At 44.5% G+C, this 21,007-nt stretch overlaps 3 protein-coding genes across 7 annotated transcripts; all 3 read left to right on the top strand.

The window, feature by feature from the left end:
* sepsecs (Sep (O-phosphoserine) tRNA:Sec (selenocysteine) tRNA synthase) lies at positions 1-8,790 on the top strand. Of its 3 annotated transcripts, none has more exons than XM_029172186.3 (12): positions 1-19; positions 2,386-2,518; positions 2,599-2,753; positions 2,848-2,966; positions 3,179-3,337; positions 3,406-3,559; positions 3,654-3,756; positions 3,853-3,982; positions 5,106-5,197; positions 6,802-6,895; positions 6,990-7,080; positions 8,200-8,790. In XM_029172186.3, the coding sequence occupies exons 2-12, from the start codon at positions 2,405-2,407 to the stop codon at positions 8,444-8,446; spliced, it is 1,458 nt and encodes a 485-aa protein (XP_029028019.1). In that variant the 5' UTR covers positions 1-19; positions 2,386-2,404; the 3' UTR covers positions 8,447-8,790. The 3 variants fall into 3 exon arrangements, with proteins under 3 accessions (XP_029028019.1, XP_029028002.1, XP_029028011.1); XM_029172169.3 differs by lacking the exon at positions 1-19 and adding an exon at positions 1,779-1,922; XM_029172178.3 differs by lacking the exon at positions 1-19 and adding an exon at positions 1,993-2,245.
* Positions 8,791-8,923: 133 nt separating this feature from the next.
* Positions 8,924-15,076, top strand: lgi2a (leucine-rich repeat LGI family, member 2a). Its single transcript, XM_029171917.3, has 8 exons — positions 8,924-10,814; positions 10,947-11,018; positions 11,436-11,507; positions 12,027-12,098; positions 12,297-12,368; positions 12,496-12,665; positions 12,795-12,959; positions 13,045-15,076. Exons 1-8 carry the CDS (start codon positions 10,564-10,566, stop codon positions 13,860-13,862), a joined length of 1,692 nt encoding a protein of 563 aa, XP_029027750.1. The 5' UTR covers positions 8,924-10,563; the 3' UTR covers positions 13,863-15,076.
* Positions 15,077-15,807: 731 nt separating this feature from the next.
* On the top strand, positions 15,808-21,007 carry LOC114868756 (serine/threonine-protein kinase/endoribonuclease IRE1-like). Of its 3 annotated transcripts, XM_055513785.1 has the most exons (7): positions 15,832-15,940; positions 17,077-19,016; positions 19,110-19,275; positions 19,370-19,588; positions 19,746-19,872; positions 19,948-20,048; positions 20,132-21,007. In XM_055513785.1, exons 2-7 carry the CDS (start codon positions 18,737-18,739, stop codon positions 20,337-20,339), a joined length of 1,101 nt encoding a protein of 366 aa, XP_055369760.1. In that variant the 5' UTR covers positions 15,832-15,940; positions 17,077-18,736; the 3' UTR covers positions 20,340-21,007. The 3 variants fall into 3 exon arrangements, with proteins under 3 accessions (XP_040929281.1, XP_055369760.1, XP_040929280.1); XM_041073347.2 differs by lacking the exons at positions 19,110-19,275; positions 19,370-19,588; positions 19,746-19,872; positions 19,948-20,048; positions 20,132-21,007 and having other exon boundaries at positions 15,808-15,879; positions 17,077-18,731; XM_041073346.2 differs by lacking the exons at positions 19,110-19,275; positions 19,370-19,588; positions 19,746-19,872; positions 19,948-20,048; positions 20,132-21,007 and having other exon boundaries at positions 17,077-18,731.

Genomic DNA, 21,007 nt, shown 5'->3' with positions numbered 1-21,007 from the left:
CGTCTCCTTTTTGCCCGAGGTGAGTGTCCGCACGTTCGAAATTAGGTCAATTACGTTCCTGGTTCGCGCGTAAAGGTGCAGGAAGCCGCGGGGCCGATCCCGAACACACCTACCGGCGTGTGAACGGCGGCACACACGCTTTCACGGCGTCTACGCAGAAGTGGGCGGCGAAAGGCGGACTTCTGTCGTCCGCCCTCGGCCTGGTTTTTATTCTGCTGACGCCCGGCGCCGGGACACTTGGATCTAGGACGAGCGGCCGAGGGTCGAACGCGCGTGGTCCCTGTTCCACACACCTCCACAGGTAGACGTGCCAATGAAGCGGCGGGCACGCGCCTGCAAATGTTTGACCGTTACTCACTTTATTGGAGATTTCGGTAATTTTAGGTTCACGTCGTCGTTAAATTAATATTTAATCAGATAATGGCTGTGTTTTCTTGTTTGGTGTCCGCCTGATTTAGGGTCTTGTGAATGTATGTTGTAGTAATTGTAAAGCAGAGGATTCACCGTAAATAAATAAAGTAAGAATAATTGTTGTATTTCAGAGTGAAGCAGTTACATTGACGTTTTTAGGCGGGGACCCTCTTTAAATGTGCACCAACCTGTTGGATCAATGTGGATTTGTCTGGCTGCAGTCTCAAGTGGAGCCACGTGCGTTTTAAAATGGACAAGATGAGTGCACTTGACTTCATGAAGGGGCAAACGTAGAGTGAACGTGGGTTTGGAGGGAAGGCAAGATGTTGGCATAGCTGTTGAGTCTGAAGCCCTGCTATGCCATCAAATTGCCGTCTTTCTGTTCCCTTTGCAGCAAAAAGTCAACAAAACTGGAAGAAGGTTCTCTGCGGATATAACTCTGCTTGTTCCCTCTGAACGCATGGTGTGTGCATGCAGGGCTTATTCATGTTACCTTTAAATGAAAAGAATGGACTGCCTGTAACAGAAACAACGTGATGTTGCTGAATTTATATTTAAAAAAATATTTTTTTTCAAAAACGTATTTCTTGTTGTCATATTTTGTACTTTTTAAATTTGTTTTTCTTGTGAATTTCAGCATAATCACAACAGTGTGATGTGAAATAGTGCTGTAATTTATTTTAAATATTCTAAATAATAGTGAATTAAATGTGTTACAGCACATTTTTAAGATATACTTGATGCCACATTTAATTGTATTTTATTTCAGTGCTGAAAGGTCTTTTGACGATAATAATATTAGCACATTTGTTTTTGTTAAAGAATAAAAAACTGTATAATTTCTGTTATGTTGTGGGAAGTGAGGGTGGAGGTTAAATACTGAGACCTTCTGAGTACGTCATACAGTAAACTGAGCATGATATTGAATGTTTGAGTGATTTCCATGATGCATACCTCCAATAAATACTTTCCAAGTCTTTGAACGTTTCCTTTTCAATAATGTTCACTTCACGTTGTGTAAAATCACGGCACTTGCACTACTTTAATTCCCCACATCTGACCTTGTGTCTACATTCCCTTTATCAATTTTGGTCTGTGCTTCCAACCTTCTGTAGCTTTGGTTCTCTTCACTTAACATTTCAGGTGCTTCTAAAAACACAGCTGTGAAAATTTAGTCAAATTATTTCTTAACACATCTGTATAGGTTGATGTAAAATTAAATGCTGCTGTGTTTTTGTGTTCATGCTCTTTAGACTTTTAAACACAGTTTCAGAGTAAAGAAAGTTGTTGTTTTACACTATTTGTTTTCGTTTATTATTTAGAAATTTTCTTCAATTATGACATTTTTTTCGAAAACGGTATCTTCCACGAAACTGCATGAATTGAAGCTATGACGTACGGTCACATGACCAGCGCTCGGCGATCACGTGACCGCGCGCTTCCTCCTGTAGCTGCGCGTCTCTCACACCTGTTGAGCCTCTGGAGGCGGTTTGACGACGTGAGACGTGAAGGTAAAGAAGCCGAACAACGGGTTTCTCTTTACGCTGCTCGGTCGCGCGTGCTTGCTCCTCGCGTGGCGATGTTAGCTTAGCACCCCTGCTAGCGGCCCTAGTGCTAAGGTCAACAGAGTGAGCTAACAGTTTGCTAGCAGCTATCTGAGCTGAGATGTGGTATTACAACGCCACAACTCGTTCTGTGCGTGGAAACAGAGCTGGTGATGCAGCTGACAGAGATAAAATGAAGAGACGGGCACAACATAATATAAAGAAGTTATTCCGATTAATCGCAGCCTAGTAAATGTGTTTGTCGCCACCTTTGACCTGTACCTGGAAAGGTAAATAGAGTCACTGAACCTCTGTGTTGCTTAATATTAGTCCAACATGTTTATATGAAACTTCTGTCAAAGCAGTGAGAGACAGCGTCTATGAATACGTGCATTAAACGTTTTGTGCTTTGATCTAATGGTTTTGTTAGGTTTCTGTGTTTGGCTGCGATGAACAGTGAAAACTTCGCCCTCAGTGAGAAGATAGTGCTGCCGTCCTACATCCGACAGGGCTCCCAGGCGCGCCGTAGCCATGAGCAGCTCATCAGACTCCTGCTGGAGCAGGTGAAGTCCACCGCTGCCTCATGCTCTGCTCAAAGGCACTGCACACAGCTGGTCTCACTGTCTGCGTCTGCGCGCTGCAGGGGAAATGTCCAGAGGAAGGCTGGAGCGAAGGCACCATCGAGCTGTTCCTCAGCGAGCTGGCTGTGATGGACAGCAACAACTTCCTGGGCAACTGTGGCGTTGGGGAGCGGGAAGGTCGGGTGGCGTCGAGCCTCGTGGCCAGACGACATTACAGGTTCACGTCTGATAGTACTGTCTTTGTGTTTGAATCGTACGGCATTTATAATCAGACAGTTTAACGTGTCGCGTTGTGATGTCCTTCTGTGCAGGCTGATCCATGGCATCGGTCGATCTGGTGACATCGCTGCCATTCAGCCTAAAGCTGCAGGTTCCAGTCTTCTCAACAAGCTCACCAACTCAGTCGTGTTGGACATCCTGAAAATTGCAGGTGTGTCAGTCAAACGGACTTAGACGGGCTCAATAAGGGAAGTAAAACCCAATTGCGTTCCCACACACGGCATCCAGGTAACGCCTACAGTCGAGGTTCTAGTGTTCCTATTAATAAAAGCTGTAGTTTGTAGTAGTCTGAAGACAACTCTGTCCAACTCTGTCTTGTCAGAGTTTCCAAAGTTTGGACGTCGACCTCTTGTTTCTTCACAGGGGTTCGCAGTGTGGCGAGCTGCTTTGTAGTTCCCATGGCAACTGGGATGAGCTTGACGTTGTGCTTCCTGACCCTTCGCCATCGGAGGCCCAAGGCTCGCTACATCATCTGGCCTCGCATCGACCAGAAGTCCTGTTTCAAAGCCATGATCACAGCAGGTGATTACATTCACGGTTGCTACTGCTTCGTATAAATGGACAGAAACTCACCAGACAGATATTGTCAGGCTTTGAACCGGTGGTGGTGGAGAACGTGCTCGAAGGGGACGAGTTGAGGACAGACTTGGCAGCGATTGAGCACAAGATCGAGGAGCTCGGAGCAGAGAACATCCTGTGTGTTCACTCCACGACGTCCTGCTTTGCCCCGCGGGTGCCCGACAGGTAACACAAGGCTTCTATCCAGACTTTGTGTGTGTTACCACTGGATAATATAAGTTTTCATATTAGTTTGTACTTTTTTCGTCTGTCGTTGCAGGATTGAAGAGCTAGCCACGATGTGTGCCAAACACAGCATTCCACATATAGTCAACAACGCATATGGAGTCCAGTCGTCCAAGTGCATGCACCTCATACAGCAAGTATGCGTGACTGGAACCACAGCCGGGCTCTGAATCAGTCTTCAAGTGACATGTGCAGGTTTCTTAATTCTTTTGTCTTGAACTGTCCGTCATCAGGGAGCTCGTGTAGGGAGGATCGACGCCTTTGTTCAGAGCTTGGACAAGAACTTCATGGTTCCAGTAGGTGGCGCCATAATCGCAGGGTTTGACGAGTCCTTCATACAGGAGATAAGCAAAATGTACCCAGGTGAGTGGCCGTGTGTTCATGTCTATTTATGTACATGCTTATGAAGTCAGGGAGGCACAGTAAGCAGAAGTCTCAGCCTTTGAATATGTTTAAACACTAGGTGACAATCAGTGCATCTGTCCTGTATGTTTTACCTTGTCTTCAGCATGTCTAGATTTCAAACATTTAGGATCCCACAATGGGGAAATTCTTTTGTTTTACAGCAGCAAAAACACAACAAAAACAAAATAGTCAAAAACACGGGGCACAAAAAACAAAAACAACAGTATTAACTGCAGAAAATGTAAGGTGTAAATTAAATTTGAGTCAATTATTAAGTAATAGGTAATCTTAAGTTTGGAAAAAGTTTATGTACAAATATTGCACGTCATAAAGTTACTCAAACAATAAAATAAAGGAGCACACCGTGTAGTTACACTGTGTATCACTGCAGTCATATATAGTCATATATATAGATATATATCATATATATAGACCTGCGGTAGCTCCTTCCTGCACTGGGGGTGTAACAGTCTGGTGCTGAAGGAGCTGGTCAGAGTCGCTACAGTGGTGCAGGGGGTGGGAGGAGGTGGGAGGGGTTGTCCATGATGGATGGCGTTTAGTCAAGTTGGATGCACCTGTTATGTAAATCAGTGAGTATAATGAGTTTTACATTTTATAATTTGTTGGATCTGCAGCAAATAAACTACAGAAGACATTCAGTGGTTGTGTGGCTCAATGGTGTAAAAGTCTGAGGTGTTTATACCTCATTTTCCAGTTGAATATAACACATTATATTGATTCAGTAACCTAATATCAGCAAGCAGTCGCTACTTGCAGGAGATAAGCTGTCCTTCAATTAAAAAACTGACAAAAAAACAAGTCAACAAGTAAAAAAAAAAACACAAGCTGTTTTTCATCTAATGGCCAATTTTGATATTTGAGTTTCTGACTGCGGTGTTACTATATCTAGTTGTAATTGAATACCTGCCCGGTCCGTCATCGTTGACTGCACAGATCAGAGAAACCTGATCGTACACGACTTCACCTTCACAGCCTTTCAAGTACTGATGCTTTTTTGTCTTTTGGTTTTCGCAGCTCATGTGATATTAATTCCTGTGACTTCCTGGCTCTCTGTGTTCAGGTCGAGCGTCTGCGTCGCCCTCCCTCGACGTCCTCATTACCCTTCTCACTCTGGGCGCCAGCGGCTACAAGAAGCTCCTGTCGGACAGGAAGGTGAGAGCGTGCGTCTTTGAGAGGGCTGAAGTGAGCCCGACACACAGCGAGGTGGGTCGTTGCATCAGGCTGATGCTCTCAGAGCAGCGTCGCTGGTTGCACCATCAGCCGTGCATTCAAGTCAACATGCATATGTTTCATGTCATTTCTGCTGCTGCTGTGTCGACACCATTTAGCCTCGTGCTTCCCCTGCAGCCTCGCTGACGAGCAGTGAGCAGAGGGGGAGTACGCCACAGCAACATTGAATTGATGGTGGAGTTTCAGAGAACGTCCCCAGGTGGTTCACGATGCAGCATCCGCCTCTTTAGACCAGAGACACTGCAGCGTTCACACACCTCCTGACTGCTGTAAAAGCACCAGACCACATGAGTCTCTGCTGACACTCGGGTCTCAGGAGAACTCGCAAATAAATGACTCGCTCTCTGTAATTATGAGTAGGAATAAAACGACACAAGATGGTGAACAACACCCAGAGTCCCTTTAGTGTGAAAGTGACTCTACGGCAGAAAGAAAGAAAGAAAGCTCGGGGAGCTAGCGCAATGTGTCTTGCTCAGGGACACACCTGATGCCGAGGCGGGGGATTGAACCGCAGACCTTTTGCCTTCCGAGGTCGACACGCTACCAACTGAGCTACCAGGCCACTTCAGAAATGCTTATATCGGAGATTCCTCTGGTCTCATGTGACCACGCATCATAAAGGCTCATTGATTTCTCCCGTTCTACATGATGCATAATTAATACGCAGGACCTGTTTTCCGTAGCGTCTGCAGAAGTGAATGATTCCCTCGTATCCCCTGGAAATGCCTTTTAAATGTTGGTAGCAAACATTTTGATGCTAAAAGCGGTTATGGTTTGGTCAAAACAGGGGTTAGTCATCACGCTCGCTCATTGTGTGCAGAGTCTCCACCACTGCCCCCCTCCACCTCCTTATGAAGCCGCCCTTGTTATTGGAGAACAAGGGACACACAGAGGTGGATGATGTGCACTTGACATCATCCAAAGGGGCGTTTGTGTTCGACTCATGACAGAAAATATTTTCCCTCTCGATGCTTTTAAGGTTTGGAAAGTATGAGTCAGCAGAGAGCGCTGACACACGCCCACTGTTGCAGAAGTGCATCCTTAACGGATGTGCCTGTGTGCGCGCGTGTGTGTGTGTGTGTGCGTGTGTGTGTTGCTGCACTGACGAATCTGGAGGTTCTTCACAACGTCTGCGTTCCACATTCATAATCCTTATTAGTCGTTCATTCTCGCTTTGAGACCCCTGAACTAAACGCTTTGTCAGCATGTTTAATACATGAGGACGTTAAAATCTCCGAGCTCGTGTTCCTCATCTCCCGCTTCTCTAATTGATCCCAGCGGTGGGTGGGTGTGTGGCGGTCTGAGGGAGTGGACTCGCTGGTTTCGCTGAGGGGAGGGGGGGGTTGAACACGGACCAGGCCAACTTGCGGGTGGATTTGCTGCATAAGCAATAAAAACCAAGCTGCTGCTGGTGCTAAAATAAGACTGTGGCCGTGTGTGAAAGAAGAATCGTTCTGTTATTTATAGATTGTGTGTGTCTGTGTGTGTCTGTGGGGCCTCTGCTCCGTCCTGTTCCGTTTCTACAGGAGCTGTACTCGTTTCTGGCCCAGGAGCTCAAGCGCTTGGCCTCTGCACACGGGGAACGACTGCTCCACACCCCTCATAACCCCATTTCTCTGGGTGAGCTCATGTTCAGCACGTCTGGTGTGTGACCTTCATCCGTTTCCTTCACTCGTCTCATTGTGTGTGTGGGTGTGTCTCGTCTCTCCTCCAGCCATGTCTCTGGACGGCGTCCAGGCCGGCGGCGACAGGGCCGTGACTCAGCTGGGCTCCATGCTGTTCACCCGCCAAGTGTCGGGAGCCAGGTATGAACACGTGACAGGCCCCGGACGCGGTCGGACCTCCCAGTGATTCCTCACTAACGAGCGGGCGTGAGCCGTGCGTTGTCAGACATAATGGCTTGTGCAAATCAGCAATCAAGCAGATGGATCTGCTGCATACGTTGGAGCGGGAACTACTCTAGATGATTAGACCGGTCGTCCTATCAAGGTTACATCCTGATTTAACAGGATGCTTTCATTAGGATTCACAGAGCGATGCCTCCACTGGGACAGTAGACATAAAGGCCTGACGTGCTGTAGCTCTGGCAGCCATGTTCCCCCGCAGCACTGGTAGCTGCAGTATGTGGACTATGAAGCTTATGAAGCCTTTAAAACTCTGCTTTGTTGCTTTGTCTTGTCTCAGTTATTTCAGTTCCAGCGTTTTTGTGACACTGTGTTTCATTTAAATATTTTACAAATCCAGAGGGAATGATTTATTTGGGTCATTGTGTCACGTTTTCTTTGTTTTGTTGTGCTTTGCACATGTAGCCTCACATTAACAACAGGCCGCACTCATGCGTTGCTTCCTTCCACCCAGCTTTTTTCCAAGGTCAGAGTTTGGCCCAAATTCAAATCTCTCCGTTTTGGAACATGTTTAACAAGATTATGCTTCAGTGACACTGATCACGTTTAGCGACATTATTAGTGTTGAGAACAAACATGTTACATTTACAGTCATCCCCTGTCCTGTTTTATTGCAGGGCATTGTTCTCTCCTGCTATGGACCTATTACTGAGCCGGTGATTGATTTTACATTACAGACTCTGATCTGTGCTGACTGGGTGCCATGTTTTACAGTCATTCATATTCTTTACAGTAGAGAGTTTGATACTAGTTCCAGTTTTACTTTTAACCCAGCTCTGATTCAATTGTTGACAATGTGCTAATATTACTAATCACTGAAGAATCTGATCCTTCCAGTAAGATCAGGTCATAAAAACGGATCATGATCATGTTCTTACTCACTAGCTTCCTAAATCTGACCTCATTGTAATCCTATTTTATGATTCATTACTTGTGCCATATGAAGGAATGAAGTAATTGCTGCTTTGGCTGGAAGCTGCCTTTGCTCCAGTGTCTTAAGTCGGTCTTCCATGTTTCCAGGGTGGTGCCTCTGGGCAATGAGCAGACCGTGAATGGCCACACGTTCCGAGGCTTCATGTCACACTCGGAGTCGTACCCCTGCCCTTACCTCAACGCCGCCTCGGCCGTGGGCATCACTCAAGAGGATGTCTCGCTCTGCATCAAACGGCTCGACAAGTGCCTGAAGACGCTGAGGAGGGAGCAGGAAGTGGCCGATGCCGCTCCCACGGTTCCCCCGTCTGGACAGGAGCTCGCTGCTGGAGAATGATACGGCTGCGAGAACGTTCCAAGAAGAACACATTGTTTCATCCGCTGCTTGAATTTGCTGATTTGCATCGAATGGTTATGGCTGATGGATTATCAATGAGGAGCTCAATACCGACAGCTGGCGGTGGAACTGTGCACAGGTGTTTCCTGCATAAAGGAAGACACGAGCTGATGTGGTTCATTAACTCACCCCTCTGCTAATCATTAGTTATTGTAATTACAATCTGCAGACAAGCAGGAGCATATGGTCATGGACCTGTGATGTGACGCTACCAAACGAATGATCTGAAAATAACAAGCGATTTATCACTTTATTTCAAATTAAAGCCATGTTTCTGTGGTGCAGTTGCTGGATGTCGTCTGCTTCTACTTTAGCATGAGCGGTTATTCCCAGTTTCTATTTTGGGACGGAGTCTCTCAGTAGCCTTATGTCTGCCGCAGTGTGTTGTAATGTAATACAAACGTCTCTGAGTCCTTAACTCAATTTAAACTGGGTGTATCGGATTAGCTTGTGTGTTTTCAAGCTAGATGGCAGAAAGTAGTAACCGATGATTAATGAGGTCCAAACATTTAATTCCTTTGGAACAGGAACTGTTTACAAATCGTGTTCTAGCAAAATTTCAGTCCCATCTCTGTGTTTGCTCATTTCAGATGTTTTGAGGGAGCTGAGCATGTCAACGACTAATATATATCTGATGCTGCGCTGCTAATGTTCTTCCTGCCCTCACAGTCGCCTGCTGCAGATGATCAAGGCTCAGGGCGTGTGTGGCTGCATAAGCACACGCTGCTGCAGCTGTGTGATCCAGGTGTGCTCAGGTTTTGCTGCGCAGGCATCAGCAAAGGGTCATTTTCCAGCTACGCCGTTTCTCTGCAGGTCAGAACATGTGCAGCAGCAGATCCAACCAATACAGCAGCAGAATCTGCAGAGTGCTGTATCAGCACGCCTCCGCTTCTCTCGAGCACCGAGCCGTTGTTGGAATAAAGTGTCAGAGCTGGTACGGTGTTTATTGGTGGCAGTAGATGATGATGATGATGATGACTTCACTCAGAATTGAGATGTAATCAGTGGCACGTGGAGCAGGGACGGCTTCACTCTGCAACTAATAAGCAAGTGTGTCCTCTTCAGTCCAGGTCCCAAATCCTTTACCTTTTTTGCCAAATTTCCAAAATGTTTTGGGCTGAACTTAAAGGGCCCTTGTCTATTGATCTAGTCTGCTGCAGTGTGTAAATCAGAAGAAGTGTTCAACTGGAAACCACCGCACAGCCCAGCTCATCCCACAGTCTTCTGTTCTGGTCCGTAATCAGCCTGTTACTTGATTGTTCAGTGTTTAGTTGGAGATGTAATTATAGTTCCCTTTTACCTTAAACCCAAATCATCCATCATCACCAAAATAGGCTGCCTTTAAAAAACACCCATATTCTGTTCTCTTCATTCAATCATGTACCAAGTGCTGCAGGGACGTCTATGACAAATGGCCTTTTACCCGTGACTTGGCTGCTGCCTGGCGAAGTTCAGTCGTGATGGAGCAAAGGACAGCGTTAACAAGAGTCAGACTCAGGAAGCACGTGGTAAAGTCCCTCAACGCAGAGTCCTTATGATGTTCTCAGGGGAATCTAACATTCATATTTATTCAGGATTTCATATGTCAGTTCTTCTGTGTATGTGTGTGCAGCTGCTGGTACTGATGCAGGTCTGTCTACTTCACATGCAGCAGCATTGTGCAGGTGCTCCGCCACAGAGACGCTGTCCATGGTGCTGCAGTTATGGAGGAGGGGTCCGGCGCAGCGCCGTTTGCATCCCACAGGGCAAAGAATTAGTTTGTGGTCGCAATGTGGATGGTACAGACTTTAAATATAATAAATCTGACTGTGAAGGACTGAATATGTTGGTCTGCGTGTCTATAGAGCAGCGTACGTTTGCTCCGGAGCGTGTGTGTGAACGCAGCACATCCCGTCTCGCGGACCCCCCTTGGCTGTGACGTCCCATCAGTCCCGTCATGTGTGGCGCGTGGTTGTTGAACCAACACACACCGCCCGGAGCGCGCGCGCGATAAATAATTAAAGCGGTCGGAGGGGAGCTGCTGATTTGCTGATGTCAGGGAGCCAGTGCAGCATTTGATGGCGCAGGGTGGAAACGCGCGGTGCCATCTGCCTCGAGCCGAGCTCACACATGCGCGCGCGACCGGGAAGATGCTGCGTGCTCTCAAGGTTTGGGCGTTGCTGTCGGCGTCGCTGTGCTGCCTGTCCCAGCCGGCGCACGTGAAGAAGGGCTTCCGATGCCCTTCAGCGTGCAGCTGCTCCAAGGAGTCCGTCATATGCGTGGGCTCCCCGCATGTGTCGCGGATCACCCCCGGCGACATCAATTCTCTGTGAGTAGCCTCCCGCGCGGCCTTTGACGCCGCGGAACTTTTCTTCCAGCTGTTTCTGCTGTTCGCCGCCGTGAAAACCGAGCAGCGGCCGTTCGTGGCTCCGCGCTCACCGCTGCCGCTTGTCTCCCGCAGGAGCATCGTCAACGGGACGTTCACCGAGGTCAAAGAGGCCATGTTTGCTCACATGCCATCCCTCCAGCTGCTGTAAGAACGCTCAATTATACTGTGTTAAACACGTCATGTCTCTTATTGTAAAGCCAATTAAAAAGTGGTGGAGATCAGTTGTTTTCCTTATGATAAAGCGTGAATGAATCAGGCTGATGCTGCTCAGGTGAAACTGTCCAGTGACTCATTTCTTCTCGTGCATTGTCCTAACTCTGGTACAGTAATGCACCTTTTAGGGCTGTTTGGAGCGGTGGAGCTATTAGCAGGAGGCTTTTAAAAGGCTTCAACACCTGGAGATGAATAATGGAAAGCCAGCGTCGTGCTTTCAGTGGAGTACAGTACTTACCAGAACCCATCCATCTGCTTTATCGCTCCGGGGGCCATCACTTCTGCATTGATTGTGCAAACTGAATCATAATCGTGAGGTAATTTGCTGTGTGTGTTGTTTTATTGCAGGCTTCTGAACTCCAACTCTCTGACAACTATTCGAGATGACGCCTTCTCTGGCCTTCCACACCTTGAGTATCTGTAAGTGGCTCCACTCTTTCTTTGTGTTGTAACAGTAATGAATAAACATGTTATGCGTGTAATCTAAGAACATATAACTGGATCAGATCTAAGCTCACAACACAGCAGCAACAGTTCGCCCCCTGGTGGCGTCTCTATGACTAACAGCCAGGAGGTTTTACTCACTAAAATAACTTAGATCTTGTGCAACTATTATAGTTGGATCCTGACTTAAACACAACGTGGCTCAACAAATAGTTCTTGTGCAGTCATGCTTTTCCAAATATTGTTTCAATCCAGTTATATTTTGTATAATCTCCTTCAGACTTCACAAAACTGCTTTGTTGGTCTGATTACCTGGATTTGGTCACGATGGTCACCCGGTCATTGACCTCCTTCACTGAAGAAAACACTTTTATTGCTAATATGATTTGTGAAAGACAACATAAGATTAGCTCTGACCCTGAGAAATGTTTTTTCACTTTCACCTGTAGGCATGTTTGTCTTTGTGATGTTGAACAGTGTTTTCTTCTGCCACAGGTTCATTGAGAGTAATAAGATTGAGACTGTATCCAGATATGCCTTCAGAGGACTCCGGGACCTCACTCATTTGTATGATAATAAATAAATATTAAACATGTACAACATCTGCACAGTGCTGTTAATATATAGCAACTGTAACTGTTTATAGGATTAGTAACAACACTGTTGAAATAATCAACAGTTCATTTGAGCCTTAAAAAGATTTTGGGATTATCTTTTTTTATATCAGATTGTTTTGCCTTAACTGACTCTTTGCTGCTTTTCCAGGTCTTTGGCAAACAACAACATCAAAGCGTTGCCAAGGGAGCTCTTTGCTGATCTGGACTCACTGATAGAGCTGTACGTGTCACTATGTGACATCTGTGTGATCTGCCTCCTGAATTCCTCCTGTGTTTCATTTCCATTCTCCTCCTGATGAACCGCCATGTTGTTTTCGGCTTGTCGATGATGTTCTCCTCTCCTGCAGGGACCTGCGAGGCAACGCCTTTGAGTGCGACTGTCGCGTGAAGTGGCTGATGACGTGGTTGAAGACCACCAACGCCACGGTGTCGGATGTCGTGTGCGTTGCACCGGAGGAAGTGAAGGACAAGCGCCTGAATGATATGAGCAGCCTGCACGATGAGTGCGTCTCGACGGGTGAGTGACAGCTGAGCCGGCTGGCCCCGCCTCACGTCTAGCTGGCCTCAGCCACGTTGGTGCAGATATACTCAGTAAGCGATGCAGAGGGGACCTCCACATGAAGTGTTCTGGATGCACCGTCCACAGATTTCGTCCTCCATCAGTCGGTGGCGTCCGAGTCTCTCTCCGTTGACACGTTCAGCTATAAAAACGACGTCTATGTGGCTATCGCTGCTCCCAGCACAGAGAGCTGCATGGTTTTCCAGTGGGACCACATAGAAATGAACTTCAGGACTTATGACAACATTACAGGTACTGTGTTTTAACAGTCCCAGAACAGTGGGTTGGTTTACAGCTACGTTATCGCCCTGTTCCTTTCTTCCTCTCTGTCTTTAAGGTCAGTCTATCGTTGGGTGCAAGACCGTCGTGATCCAGGATGAAGTGTTTGTCATCGTGGCTCAGCTCTTTGGTGGATCACACATCTACAAGTTTGATGATGACCAAAGCAGGTTCAGCAAGTTCCAGGACATTGAGGTTTCCAAGATCTCCAAACCTAATGACATTGAAGCGTTCCAGATTGGCTCCGACTACTTCTTCGTGATTGCAGACAGCTCCAAAGCAGGTCTGTCCACGCTCTACAAATGGAACGACAAGGGTTTCTACTCCTTCCAGTCGCTGCACGAGTGGTACCGCGACACAGATGCAGAGTTCCTGGATTTGGACGGGAAGGCGCACCTTATTTTGGCGAGCCGCTCTCAGGTGCCTGTGATCTATCAGTGGAGCCGGAGCAACCAGAGGTTTGTGCTGCAGGGCGAGATCCCGGCCATGGAGGACGTGGTAGCTGTGAAGCACTTCCGCATCAAGGAGGAACTCTACCTGGCTATGACGCGCTACATTGGAGACTCCAAAGTTCTGCGTTGGGGTGCGAAGCAGTTTGCAGAGGTCCAGGCGTTGCCCTCCCGAGGCTCCATGATCCTCCAGCCGTTCTCCTTCAAAGGACGTTACTACCTGGCGCTCGGAAGCGACTACACCTTCTCGCAAATCTACTTGTGGGATGATGACGCTAAAGTCTTTGAGCGCTTCAAGGAGGCGTACATCCAGGCCCCGCGCTCCTTCACCGTGGTTTCCACGGACCGCAGGGACTTCATCTTTGCCTCGAGCTTCAAGGGAAACACACAGATCTACGAGCACATCATCATCGACTTAAGCTTGTGATGGCTGTGCCTTATTGCCCCTCCTCCAATCGAACGTCTTCCACTAGAAAAGATGCATTCATGACCAGAAAGGACAAGAACAGACTTCAGAGAATAACTTTAGTTTTTGAAGTTTCTTAAGGTGTGTGGACTGTCTGTAATTGGCCTCAAAAAACCTTTAGAGACACAACTATTTCAGAAACAGAAGAGAATCTAGCTAAGATGCATCTGAAAACAAAAATTACTACGCTGATTGACTTCGGTTTAATATTTTATGTTTATGTTTTTATGTCTCAGAAAGATTAATGAAAACCTGGAAGAACCATTTATTTTCACCCATTTTAGAGCAGGTGTGGCTGGAGCAGGATTAGTTGCCTCTGACCTCATATCCTCCAACCCTGTGATAACGAACAGTTTTGCCTTATGAACACTGGGGCTCCGATGGACCCACAGCGCCTCCCTCTGGCTCTGATGATGCATCACACCCCTTTGCTTTTTCCATATAGGGAATGTCTTGAAAGCACAATCCTTTAATTATTATAGGTGAGATCCTGGTCCTTAAAGCGTAGCCATTTAGTGAAGGTGATGTTGTAGGTGCTATAGATCTTATTGTAAACTGTAAAGTCATTTTTTGATTTAGAGAGTGAACCATTCAGGACTGGATATAATCCCAACTAAAGCTTTGTCAGACTAAAACCCTAAGACAGTGGTGACGCAAGTAAACAAATTTTATTTATTAATTGAAAGGATCTGTGTTTAGTTGATGTCAGAGAAAAGAGATCTTTAATATTTTAGGTCAGTGGCTTCAGAGACATAACTTTGAGGGTTTGTCCAATTCTAAATGATACTAAATGTCTGTGTAAATATATTCAGATATTTTTAGTCTGTCGTTCTGAACTTTGACTGTACATAAGAGAAGACATGCAATGCCACTACCTGTTTCTCACACAAAAGATGAATAAGTCTTTGCACTTACTTTAAAAATCTAATCTTACTGCAGCTTGGAAGAGCATGACATTCAAAAAAAGGGTGTTTGCTAACTTATTTTTAGATGAACCTAACAATGTCTGAACGTTCTGCTCATTAAGTGAATGAACAACATACAGTAATGGAATATGCAAGCTTCACAACGTGCAGATTCTTTTGTATGGTTTAGATTTAAGCATATTGAATGTTACTACTTAAAATATACTGTACATAAAATCAGTTGAATAAAACTAAATGTGTATAATATCATTGTACTGTAGGTTTCCTCATTTATCGTATTATAACATGTACTATTATTTCCATTTTTATTTAGAAGTCCACACAACTATACTTCCAGATACCGGACTCTCAAAATATTTTATATAGAATATTTTATATTATGTATGAAATTAATGTGTCATGTAAATGTCAGTCAGATTCCTCCAGATTCTACAGTAAATTAATGAAACTTAACTTACTTAAATCAAATGGGATGTTCTCCATTAATAATAGGCCAGAATGTGGAGTCAATTGGAACTTTAAACTGCTGAATGTCTGGACAGCTTGCAGTCGTCAACTGGATGTCAGGTTTTAGGTTGCCCATTAAGCACAAAGTAAAAGAAAGCAGTAGTCAAAAAGGATGTCACTGGATATATGTCCTAATCTTCAATATGTTCAAAAGTTACATTCAGGTCTATGGGCAGTAAGAAAGCTAGTAGTATGTGAAAGTAAAGTATGAGTTTTTAAATTATTTAAAAATATATATTATTTAAGTTATAACTAGTTGTCTCCATTGGAGGCGATAAAATTACAGTTTTTTTATATTACATTAACTTTATCTTTACATAAAGGATTGGACACCAAGCATATCGTACAATTGCTTTTCCTATTTAATTTTGATCCAACGTTTCAGAGAGACAGAACCGTTTTTGTTGAACTTCCCGTCAAAATGCAACGTTCGGTGTTAAAATAAACTTCCGGTTGTGGGTTAACTTCCGGTTGTCCATGTCTGCAGCCTGATTTTCCTGCTGTGATCTGGGAGGAGCAGGAAGAGAGTCGTCGTCAGAGTGAAGGTACTGTAATAGCGCGGTGCGTTAAGAGTTGATTCTCCAAACCGGATTTTGCTTGAAAATTGTAAGAACTTTTTTCTATAGTCCTATAACATTTATCTTAAAACCGAGCTGTAAACCAATCTGTGTTCTTGATAAAACGAGCCACACCACTTACACATGCACTGCTTCTTAATCTGTACTTTACACCTCTTTTCTTGTTTGAGTTTGGAAAAATAAACGAGTGCACCTACTGAACTACGACCCGTAAATAACCTCATAGCTCTAAACATTAACAGCTGAATTGTATTAATACAAGGGCTGAATCCGGAAGTTCAAAATCCGAACACCTGTAGGCAAAGGTGTGGCACTGACATAACAAGTCAACTAAAACTATCTATTTAACATTTACATTTAACATTTAACATTTTCATTTAGACTTTTGCACATTTAACTAAATGTGAGAAAACATGTTGTGTCATTTAGTTAAATGTGAGAAAACTAGTTATATGTGCTCCTTTTACATTTGGCACCCCATACAGTCCTGGGGCTTTATCGCACCTATTTACGCACGAAAACCTGGCATAAGCACGATCATTGGTCACAACGGAGAAAAACGATAATTAATAATAAACAGCCACGCGTCTGCGACGAGATGAAAACATAACCATAAACGGTGCAAACATATATTCTACAGCTGTTAGATGACCTGTTAGAGGATCTATTAGGATCTGGTAGAGGCGCCCGTTCTTGGATCGCGACGCAGTGAGAAGTCGCGCGACCAGTGCACATCCAGCTGTTGACCACAGGGTTCCAGCCACGGGTGCATCCAGAGGGAGCTGCAGACCGGTGTGTAGTCGACCCTGAGCCGAGTCATTGCCAGCTCCGTGGGCCGCAGTCATCCGTTTGTCAGCAAGGACTCAAGTTTCCATACAACGGTTGATCAGGGCAACATTAAAACGCAGTTTTACCGGATGTGATCGGACCCATGGACCGGACACATCGCTATAAAAGCACCATCACATGATGAAACATGAGTCAGCAAGAAACACTTCAATTTCAGTGTCTTTCAATTTACGCAAGTCTTTGTACATGAGGCCCCTGGTGATACTTTACTTAGTGATCTAGATAAATTCTACTTTCCACTTTTAGTTTTGATGATAATTTATTCTGTAACATTTTCACCATACAGAACAATAATAATATTTTCTCCTCCCACAGGTAATTTAAAGGAAAGAAATGAATATCATCACACAACTACAACTGCCAGCCCCACCAACAGAAACACATCCTTTAATACAGTGTATAATTAATAACAGACTTGATAAACTAAAGACATTTTTGAGGTACAATGATGCATTGTATCATACCCATGCAAAGAGTGTAACGATTTTATCACACCACTAATTGCTGCAATCATAAATCATAAAATGGATATTTTCATTTTCCTACTCAGTGAAGGTGCTGACCCAAACGTGGCTTGTCCAAATGGTTTCACCTGCTTACATTATGTATCATTGTCCAAAGCTCCACTGGCTTTTGTGCAAGTGTTGCTTTCAAGAAAGCCTAAGCTAGATGTTTGGTCTTTGGTTGGCGGTTTGCTCTGCACACCACTCCAAACCGCTGCCATCAATGACAGGGATGATGTGGTTAGAGAACTAATTTCTGCAGGTGCACATGTAAGACCGATGCTGACTAAAGATGCGAAAAGTAAGGAGTGCAATAAAAAATTATGTGAAATTATCAACCAAATGGCATCAGCTGGAAATGAAGTGTGCTCCAAAATCAGACTTTTTTTTGATATGCATTTGGCTGTAATGGAGAAAACACCTGAAGAAGTCTTCAGAATATTCCACAGTCACATGCTAGAACATGATCCTCAGATCCAACTGACCATGATTGAAACACTTTTCACTGTGTCTGGGCCTGGGGCAGAAAAATACCCACAGGAATGTTTTAAATGGCTGAAAGACACTGGAAATCTCCACTCCTACATCGCAGGTGCAGTTAGTCGCCTTCCAAAGATCTCCAACGAATGTGTATATCAGGAAATTTTTAGTCTGCATGCCGTTTTCTGTACATTGGAAGAAATACCAAACGACCAAGCGCTGGAAATAATTCCCCAACTAGTGGAACGACTTGGTACAAAAGAAAGGCCTGATATATGTGAGCTTGTAATGCAAACACTATATGTGATATCACAGAAAACGAAAAGCACAACTGAGTGGAATCCCACCTTTGTTGAAAGTTTATGCAAAGCAGTGGCACCTTTTGTGCAGGAGGCATACCCTATTAGTATTAGACGCTTCACATATGGGATATTTGCAAACCTACTTTCAGTTAAACATACTGTTAAATTCCTTAAATCGGAAGGAATATGTTCTGTGCCTCAGGACATATTGGCATCTGCAGATATGAACATGAATGACAAGCTGAAAGAAATGCTCAGGAGACTAAACGGTCATCTCAGTAACCCGACCCTGGAGTCTGCAGCTTTAGCTGAATCTGGGAAAAAAAAGAAGAAAAGGAAAAAGAGGAAAAAGAAGCAGAATTCCGAGCAACCTGAAAATGCAAATAATGAGGGTGGAGCTACTGCTGCTGATCCAGTAACTATTCCTGTGGTGGAATCAGGTTTACATGTGAAGCCATTTCAGGCTAACTCAACTACAGTAAAACCCCAGAAACACAGAAATGGCTGAAGATCAGCAAGAGGTGGAGAGAAAAACTGGAGAAGCTTGTTGGTACTGATGAAAGCAAAGTTACCAGAATTCAGAGCGTCGTTTATCTAAATGAGGCAGAATTCCGCATTGCAAAAGGAAGTGATGGCACTGAAGTCTTCTTGGGGTTGAGAGATGACGGGACTGAAGTCGCAATCAAGAGAATGTCTAAATGTAACTACCAAGTGTTGAAGAACGAGGAAGGAATTCTGCGACTTCCAGAACTTGATGATCCATCTATTGTGCGATACGTTGACTCTGCAGAGGATCAGAACTTTGGATACCTCTGTCTGCAGCTTTGTGAATACACCCTTGAATACATCAGAAATAAAGATGCTGGTCCCTGGATAAAGAAACTTGTCTGTCAGGTTCTTGACAGTTTGAAGGTGCTGCATTCTCAAAAAATTCTCCATCGGGATCTCAAACCACAGAATGTTTTGATCGGTAAGAGAGGTTTGAATTCACCAACAGACTGAAGTACATGAACTTTTTGTCTTCTAAGCTAATGATTGTTGGATTTGCTGATTTCTCCTCCAGATGTTAAGGGAAAGGCAAGACTGGCTGATTTTGGCATCAGCAGGCGTTTACCCAAGGGACAAACAACTTTGCGCACAGGCAGTGCAGGAACTAAATGCTGGATGGCCAGTGAGACCTTAGAGGAAGAGACCAACACACCATACAAGTCCAACACAGACATACAGGTCAGTGTTTCTAGCTGATTCAACTTACAACTGCCTGCAATACATCTATTGAATTAAATAATAATTCAAGTGAAATGTTTATCTGATCTTCAATGTGGCAGGAATGCTGATTTATTACATGCTCTCTGGAGGACACCATCCATTTGGTGATGACTTTCGCTGTGAGTGCAACATTGTCGATGGTAAATACAACTTGGACCAAGTCAAAGATGTGTTGGCGCAGGACCTCATTGAGTGGATGATTGATTCCAAACCTGAGCAGAGGCCTAAAGTGGAAGAATGCCTGAAGCATCCCTTCTTCTGGTTGGATGACAGGTGACGAAGCTCAGATGGCACCACTAAGACGTTGTCTGAAAGATGTTGATCAAAGAAAAATAATGTTTTTTTTGTGTTGTTTATTTTCATCATCCTACGATGATAGGTTTAAGATCATATCTTTGTTTTATTCATACAGTCTACATCTTGTTTTCAGGAGAGTAGAATACTTGAGAAGGGTTGGTAACAGGGATGAGGCATCAAACTGTAGAAAAGCCAACCAGGAGCTGGTTAATTCTCTGGAACAATGTGCTGGAGATGCATCGAAAGAGTGGAAACACAAGGTGACTACAGACAAATAAGTGTACCTTCTACATTAATAGACTACAGTTTATGATACGTTGGTTTTGGTTTCCCAGTTTCCCCAGGAGCTGGTGCAGAAGATGGATGGGAAGAGGAAATCCTACCCTGAGAACACACTGGGATTACTGCGCTTCATACGCAACCTCCATGAGCACTAGTGAGTAAAAGTGATAAATGAAATGTTAAATCGCAAATGAGTCTTAAGTTTCAGGTTATTCCTACGTACCTTCTCATTTTCAGTATCAAGGATGCAGCCCAGGTTGATCTCATGACGTTGTTTCCAGACCTGTTTGGGCGTGTTTACAAGTTCGCCAAAAACCAAGGGTGGAACTCAGTGACGCCTCTGAAACAAATGTTCACAAAAGACGTGACTCCGAGCTTCGTGGCGTCGTCCACCGGTCCAGAGGAGAATCTAGGGGTCCCAGTTCAAGAGTCTCACTTGACTTAAAGTAAAATTCAAACAAAACACATCTACAGTAACACTGCATACTGTGGAGCAGTTTACTTTTATTTTCATGTTTCATGAAATTTTGGAATTTGTTTCATGTAAATGAATTTAAATCCTGAGAAGGGTTATTTTAATTTATATTACTACTTGATAATCCATCCATCTATCAAACCACTTATTCTCATGCCGGATCACAGGAGCCAATCCCAGCTATCTTCATGCGAGAGGTACACCCTGGATACAGAGACAAACAACCATTCACACACACACACACACACATACCTACGGACAATCTAGAGTAATGGCTAATAACCTAAGTGCATGTCTTTGGACCGTGGGAGGAAGCAGTGGGACCCAGAAATAACATGTGAACACAGGAGGAACATGCAAACTTCGGGAATCGAACACCCTTCTCTCTAAGAGGCGAGAGTGCTACCCACTGCATCGCCATGTTGCCCCTACTGAATAATAATATATAATAACAATAATAATAATAATAATAATGAATACAATAAATAGCTCAACTGCCACAGCATTTGATGTCATAATGAAATGTTCTTTTTAATTTGCTGCTATTGTCATATTATCCATCTAATCTTTAAATAAATATGTTGGCATAAGGGATGCTGAAAAACAACAACAAAACAATAATAAACAATTTTAACAGG

This window comes from Betta splendens, chromosome 2, assembly GCF_900634795.4.
Source record: "Betta splendens chromosome 2, fBetSpl5.4, whole genome shotgun sequence".
In the NCBI taxonomy this organism is placed as follows: Eukaryota; Metazoa; Chordata; class Actinopteri; order Anabantiformes; family Osphronemidae; genus Betta; species Betta splendens.
This window is presented reverse-complemented; position numbering and strand designations above follow the sequence as displayed.